The sequence below is a fragment of the Zootoca vivipara genome, chromosome 2 (assembly GCF_965207765.1).
Source record: "Zootoca vivipara chromosome 2, rZooViv2.hap1.1, whole genome shotgun sequence".
In the NCBI taxonomy this organism is placed as follows: domain Eukaryota; kingdom Metazoa; phylum Chordata; class Lepidosauria; order Squamata; family Lacertidae; genus Zootoca; species Zootoca vivipara.
This window is the reverse complement of record NC_142584.1, coordinates 19443282-19451282: the sequence shown is the minus strand read 5'-3', so window position 1 is coordinate 19451282 and position 8001 is coordinate 19443282. Positions and strand designations below refer to the sequence as shown.

General features: G+C 44.4%; 1 protein-coding gene across 1 annotated transcript in view; it reads right to left on the bottom strand.

Annotated features, from left to right (window-relative positions):
• Positions 1 to 291: 291 nt before the first annotated feature.
• ERBB3 (erb-b2 receptor tyrosine kinase 3) overlaps positions 292 to 8001 on the bottom strand; it is an 89544-nt gene continuing 81834 nt past the window's right edge. Inside the window, exon 28 of the mRNA XM_035103953.3 lies at positions 292 to 6550. Within this exon, the coding sequence (XP_034959844.3) occupies positions 6009 to 6550 (542 nt within the window). The 3' untranslated portion in view covers positions 292 to 6008. The remainder of the gene's footprint in view (positions 6551 to 8001) is intronic.

Sequence of the window (8001 nt, the reverse complement as noted above, 5' to 3'; positions counted from 1 at the left end):
CAGCACATTGTTTGCAGCAGTGGCTAGCCCAATACCTTGAGAAACCCTAAAAGCAGCAGGGTATGAGGGGACATACTCCCTTTTATTATATGTATGGTGTTTCTGTTTAAAATTTTGTGACTGGCCATGCCCCACGGCTGCCATTTTGTGAATGGTTGGATTCCCAACAGCAGCCATTTTGTGGTGGCTTCTGTGACAATCAAAATTCCGAATGTTGCCCACAGGGCAACTTTAAGGACCTTTGCACTATTGATTTTTATCCACCATCGTAGTCAGACATAAAAATTGCACTTATAATGTCACATTTTTTATTTAGTATTCAAGCACACACAAACAATTTTTCTGAGGTCTTCAGTAACAGAAAGAGCCTCTTGTCAACAAGACCTGGGTCATTCTAGCTTAGAAGGTAATTCATATTCAACAGCTGCCCTGCAAGGAAAAGAGGCCTGAACTCTAGCCCTAAAAACATACCTGTTGCCACAAAGCTTATGAGGAACTTCCTTCAAAAAAGCTCAGAGACTTCCACATTCAGTAGATAAGATGATGAAGAGTCTATCCACAAACTAGTTTAACCATTATTCCCCTCTTCACTTGAGAAAGACGTTGGGAATTGTAGTTTGGCAGGGAAGTACTTTAAATTATAACCAGCACCAAAACTACAATTCAATTATAATCAGCACCAAACGACAATTCTCAGTATTCACTGAGGAAATAAAACCAATGTCGTGATGCTGTGGGCCTTCAGAGAGAACTTCAGTGTGGACTGAGTGTGTCAGGCATTAAAGTAAATAAAATAAAATAAATTGCCTTCTGCCCTGGCAGGCAACCACACTGAGCTTTACCCCCCAAAAAATGAAAGCGCTGCCTCCAAACAGGTATGTTTGAAATAACTAAAAAAGGTTTGTTATGGAGCCAACTTTACTCTGCATATTAGCAAGCTAAGGTGTTTGTTTTCAATGGAAAAAAAATTGGCTCGAGGAAGGTTTTTATGTTACAACTGGTGCCAGAGTATCTTATTATAGAATTTTCTAACACTTAGGTTTGCCAGATCTTTTTTTAATGGCCTTGCTCCTGTGGCTTTGACAGCAGCCTGATGTACACAAACTAAGCATCTTTTCTATATCATTTTGGCTGTCATTCTATCCTTTCCTGCTAGGAAGTCTTATTTAACTCAGCTAAGGCTTATTTCTCCATGGCTGAAAATGCTGCTTCTACTCACTTTCAGTGTCTGGAGCTGCTGCTAAAGAGAAAGGAATGGGGCCAGGAAAAAATGTGGAAACCTTATGCTGTTTCCATGAGCATCTGTTGCCTGCTAGATTCAGGTTTCTTAGTAAACATTCGATTTGGGCACAGAAAGCAGTATCAAATAAACCCATCTGAGACATCTCTCCTTATGACCATGATCAAGGCCCATCACCTTCCTTCCAATTTGCTTACATCCTGGGAACAGGAGTTCTCCGGTGGCCTAGCTAATGGCAATAGCGGTGTTTGTTTTAAAACACTGCTATTACTGCTTGTTAAATGATAGCTGGGGCATTGCAGAAAGCAATTTAGAGTGTGTAAACATCTGAATTCCTTCCAGTTTTTTGTGTTGGTTTTTTTTTATAGAGAGAAAACCTTCATGTCACCAGTTTCAAAGCATGGCATAAAACCAAAACAACCCAACATGACATTTATGACAGACAATATACACATCAAGATTTGGGGGCAAAAAATAATAAAATGTGACACTTTTACTCTACAAATACAAAGACGCAAACAAAAAACACTCAAGCTAAGTCAGTCCAATGGGGTTGAGTCAATGCTTTTTGTTTCTTGTGCATCATCGTGTGTAACAATTGGCATTTGTTGGTTTAATTGTCCCAGTGTTCCTTAGTTTGGCTGTTATCCTCAACCAATTCATATCACAGATGTCTCACTGATGAGAAGAGCAACAAAAATTGAGGTAAATAATGGAGCTGAAATCTCTATCTTATAACCTTGCCCACAGAGTTTGTTGTGCTTTAGCTCTGATTTTTCCACCTCCTCTGTTTGACTATTGTTCAAACCTTTCTCAGGGCTGAGCCCATTAGAACAAAACTCTAACAAAATATGTCTCTTCCACATTCAAAACATGGAGATGGAAAGGGAAATGTGTCCCCTTTGTTCCCGTCACATCATTGTGCACCTGCTTTTTAGCAAGCGTATCCAGGCCCAGCTCCCATGAGGCTCTTGTACTTCTAAGTCTGCAGTCTTATGCATGTTTTATTATTAAATAAGGCCCATTCTTTCAACTAAAAATGCACAGAATAGAGAAGTTTGTCAAAGCGTGACTGTTCCTTGCACATACATGTCATGAAGGCAGAAGCTGATGAATTAGTCCCTTCCGCATGACTTTTACAGGTACAAGAGACCTCTCAAGTCTAAAGCTGCTGAACAGTTACCAGACTTTAAACTGGACCTGTTAAAAGGTAGTTTGATTTGCATTAATTAACAAATGATGATGTTTATCTCTATGCCACGAAAAAGCTTCATGTGCTAGTTCCTGCAAGCCAGCCCATTTTTTCACTGGCCACTAGGTAGCCCTAACCAGGACTATTCGGGAGCAAAAGATTATGGATTGCAATGTTCTGAGACTCAATATGCAAAAAGTATTATTAAGCTTGCCAAAGTCCAGCTGTTGTGTTCCAGCACACTTTCTCTGGAATAAGCCCATGGTTCTCACCAACATTTCATAAACACCTTGCACAAATATTGTGGTGGCGTAAGCATCAAGGCAGCACTGAACTTTGTCTCTTTGTATTTTCAGGTGTCCAAATCTAAACAGATACAGATCTGTCTGAAATTTAATCCAAAACTGGTTTCACTGCTGCTATTAACAATCACGTTCCGCTGCAGAACTCCTGCCAAGATAACTTCAGGTTTTTCCCCAAGGTGTTGTTTCATGATAAATTGCTAGCATTTTGTTGTCGCTGCTGCAAGGGTTATCTTAAAATTAAACACTAAGCCCCACCACAACAAAGGATTCTACTGAGTAGCAGGTTTCTAGTCTCCGAGTTGCATTGGATGAAGTTTCTTGGTTCTAGAATTAAACCAAAAGATCTTCCATTGTATCACAGGATTCTGGTGTGACTCTGGTTTTAGAACCTGACACCACAATCCTATGCGTCTTTGCTCAGAAGTAAGTCCCCTCCAATGTTTGATGAAGCTTACTGCCCAGTATGTGTGCATAGGATTGCAGAGTACACAAGGTTTATTTACTACTGCATTAAAAATTCTCCCGCTATTTCAAGTTATCTATCAACATATATTTATGTCGAAAGGGAACAACAAATTCTCTTGAGAAAGATTTCATTTCAGTGAATTTGTCCCTATGGTAAGCTTGTTAAATAGCAATATTTTTCTTTCCTGTAGAGGGCAGTCTAATAGCATCTCTAGTGCCCTTCTCTGGTATTAACCAATACAGTACTGTACAATCTCTGGTTGGGATTTTACTCTGCTCAGGTACCAGTGCTGTTGGCAGGACCCATGTATATTTGGCTGCTAGTCAGCTCTAAAGATATCACCACACCCTGTAGAATTATAACCCAGATAGAGACTTAAATTTGTTCAATCGGTTCCTGATGTTTCCCACAATGAGTAGGAGAGAAGCAACTCTCAGTGGATAGAGTACCTTGTAAGCACAAAGTCTAAGAACTTGCAAGTCAGAATCAGATTGCTCCCTTAGAATCCAGTCAGTCATTCTCGGTGTTCAGTTTAAATGCACAGCAATCTTCTAGGCTTTTTAGTTTGAGGAAAACATGAAAATGTGTAGTACTGGTCTGATGTAGGCAGAGAGTAGAATTTGCTCTCATCTGTCACACATTCTCATTTGTTTGGACCAAATAATATTAAAGGAGGATGGAAAGGCAGCTACATTCCATACAAACCTTGCTTTTTGCAATGGAATTCATCAGCCCATTGATTACATATACAATACAAAATATGCATTACAATTAAAACAAAACAAAACAAAAAACTCCACTTGATGTTCAGTAACATATTTGCAATTCATATGAAAAGCCTGGAGGCCAAGCAGGAGGCCTCAGAACCTTCTGGATAATTTTTGTCACCAAAAAAGTGCTCTGTGATACAAGTTATGAGCCTATCCAGAATGCAGGCCAACTACATAAAGGAGGAATCTGCTGTTGAAACTACAGTTTAGGAACCTTACAGGGCTCAAACAATGCATTGAGATCAATTGCAGAGCTTCCCTCACAAACTTGTTTTTTTCTTCATCAGGTTTGATGTTCCCTTTTTCTTTTTTTTGAAAATATCCCTTTATATGATGCAATCTAAAACTTGTGGGAACAAAGTCAAGGTTATGCACAATATGACTGGCCCTCGGGGTAGGGTGGGGTGATGGAAGAGAAAAGTTTGTTCCCAAATAATACTGTAATGTAAGTGAGCCTGGTTCAAAAGAATCAAGAATAACATCATCAAGGCTCATAGTGCAACTTTTCAGCCTTTCGCACAGCACTCCTGAGCTTCAGCACTAAAACTCATCTCCATGGTTTTGCTCATCAGTTTCAGCCTGCAGACCTATACCCACTCACTTGGACTTGAGCCCCATTGAACTCAGTGGGGCTTACCTCTGAGTCGATGTGTGTAGGATTGCCCCATGAGTTGCTGCTGCTTTCCTCTTTACTGAGCCCTAGGGTGGCCAGAGAGAGGAGAGGGCAGGGACCCTGCACCTTCCACAGTTGTGTAGAAGAGGAAACTTCAGCAGGAGTAGCTTGCAAGTCTGCTTGGCACTTACCCTGAGAAGCATCCCATAATCCCCTTAACTGAGGGAGGGAATGCAGAGAAGGCAGCCTTTCAAAAGGCCGCTCTGCTGCATTCTGTTCCATTGCTCTCTCCTGCTTTTCGTTCTGGGATGCTCAAGATCCATACGAGATCCTCCACGGGCTGGAGAAAATTTAGGTCGGCCTGCAGTAATGAGCATCTAAATGCTAGAGGTGGAAGTCTGGGTCTCTAGCATGTTTGTTCCCTTTCCACTCCTCAAGGGTCTCCCATCCTGATATGGGAACTGATAAGGCACAACAAGGGTTGCTAACGGAATGCTGAAAAACCAGTGACAGAGCTGAAAACAAAACCCAGGAGTTCTGGGTTCTAACACACATTTTCTACACCTTAAGTCTTACTGAGAGGTAGGATTGCAGCCCACAAGTCTTTATCGCAGACCCACACTTGGGTACACTGTCTTCCTAAATGAAGTTGTCAGGCTCGTGCTGGGAGAGGGGGGAAGCACCATTATCCTTCATATCCACCCTTATTGCATATATTGTTGGGAAGAGACATAAGCAAGACTTCTTCCTTGAGAAAGCCTTCCCTTCAGTTTTGCAGCCTCCTACAAGGCTCAACACGCTTGCCTCATGCTTAACACCCCCCTGCTATTGGTGAGCAGAGGGTTGTTATGACGAAGGCTGAGACAGGCACCCCAAAGGCTTCAGCTGTTGCTGAGGACCCTGCACAGTAGGGCACTCGGCACTTTGGTGGATCAGCCCAGAAGACTCTATCCGGCTTTCTAGAACAGAGCTGCTTCCTGAAGAGACAGTGTCATATCTGCCCGAGCGCAGAGGCCTTTGTGTCCACAGAAGCAGTTGCTTCCTACACTTATCTGTCCTCTTATCGCAGAATAAGCCCTCTCTCTTTGCACAGGAATGGCTCCCAGAGTTTAGGTTGCACCCGATCAGAAGGTTCTGTTTGCCCTCTTAAGTCCAGAGCATTTGAACAGAAGAGACCTGACTTGTAATCGGTCAAAACACAGTGCAAGCCGGGGGGAGCTGCCATCAAACCCTTGAGAAGCCCGTCACCGGTTGGTCTCGATACACTTGCCCATTATAGGGTCAACGTCACAGAGGCTTAATGGGTGTTTTTCCTTTTTTTAGCCCACCATCACAACAATGGTGTTTGCAGCGATAAAGAGTAAGGGCTCAGGTTTTTACTCCCAAGCAAAAGGACGAATGAAACCACCAGTCCAACGCTCGCTAAGTCCTCTGAACATCTGCCTGACTGAACAACCGGCTGTGCCAGTAATCCGGGTTGTCGAAAGCACAGTCCGAGGCCTCCAGGGTGCGCAGGGGCTTCACAAATCCGTTCTTGGGGCAGGGCGGACTCTGGCAGCCAGGGCACTGCACTGGGGGCAAGACAGCATCCATTTCCTCGTAGCCCTGTTCATCTGGGGATCCCTGTGTAATGCCAGAGTCCATATCCGTATAGTCCCCCCGGGAACTGCGGATGCTACTCAGGGACTTGCTCAGCTTGGGCTGTTTGTTCATGTACTCGTAGTCTTCTTCGTCCTCATCCTCGTCCCGGCAAGGCGTGGTGAGCTGGGAGCTTGGCACGCTGCCCAAAGATGTGCTCAGCTCAGAGCCCAGATCCATGTACTCATAGCCAAGCTCCTCCAGAGAGGCTGGCCGGGCCTTTGGGGCCTGTGGAGCTCTCCGGTTCATGTACTCGTACTCTTCATCCACTTCGTACACCGGGATGGAGCCACGGACCAAGGAGGCAGCAATACAAGCAGCACGCTCTGCACAGGAGAGAACACAAAGGTTCTTACAGCCTTGTAATTTTTCACTCGCCTGGGGCGACTAACAGTTATTTTTCAGGTAACATTCCCCACTGAGGCTAGGATAGCGTCATATCTTCATCTGCAACATCAGAATGTGGAGGTTGGCTCTCTCATTCCTGCTTCTAGCCTTAGAGCTAGTGGCTCTCAGGCCAGAATGGGGAAGGAACAGCGTGTGTTACTTTTATAATGCTACAGGGGGAGGCAGCATTATGAAAGCTGCACAAGCACAGCTAGCTCATTCTCCATTCTAGTATAAAAAACCCCATTTGTTCTAAGGCTAGAAGGCAGACAAAGGCAGCTCTGTATGCAGCCTCCACAGCACTGCCTTGTTTAACTCGGGACAACACCGTGGAAGCTGTGTCCGTGGCTCTATTCTGTTACCATTCCCAATCCCAGGCACTGGGGATAACATTCCCAGAGCAGGAGGGAGGGTAAATGGCAGTAGCAGCAAGCAGCATGGAGGAAAACAACCCCCAAGTACAGAACCATTTTTCACTGCTAGATTCAATGATCCCACTTCCCTTTTTTAGAAAGCAAGGAGGGGCGAGCTCTGGCCCTTAGATCCAACGTGGCCCTCAAGTTGCTTTTGCTATATTTATTAGAGTCAAATGTCAGCTTTCTTTGCTCAAGTATGTTTCAAACTCTCAAGGTGGGAGGAGAGGCTAGATGTGAGGACAAAGAAAGAGCAGGCCACTTAACCTCTGATTTGCTGCTCCTTTGATTCCATGAGCAATAGACACAATCAGGTTGAAAACAGTTTGGGCGGGTAGCATTCTTACTTTGCTACTTGACCCACAACTTCTAAGAGTTATTGGGCCCAATCTAATTGAATCAGTCCTTGGAAGCCAGAGGAGAATGGCCTCCATGAGAGGAAGCACAGAGGTGGTTGCAGCTTGGCCCCTTGATCTACCCGCCCCACCCTAGAGAGCTTTTCACTGGGGCCCAGCTCCACAAAGAGTCCTTTGCTTGGGGCTGCCCTGACACCAACCGAGATGCCAATACATCTTCCCCTGGGCCTTCCTAGCTCCCCTTCATCTACCTAGTTGAGCTGGATTCAGTTCCAAGTCATCAGATAATACTAGGCTGTAATCCTAACTCTTGGCTGGGAGCAGCAAAGTGGCCATAGCCCTGCCCCTTGTATCAGCCAGGGCAGAAGTGGGAGCCAGGCTTTTTTTTCCCCCAACACCAGGTCCATGTTCATGCTTGGGTCCATTGCCAGTAGCTAGCATAGCTGCCAAGTTATCCCTTTTTTTAAGGGAAATTCCATTATGCTGAATAGGCTTCCTCGTGAGAAAAGGGAAAACTTGGCAGCTATGGTAGCTAGACCAGATCCTTGACTAGGCCAGTTCCATCTTCCTCCCTCCTCTTGAAATGTCCCATTTGGGGGGCTTGCTTAGCTATTGCCAATG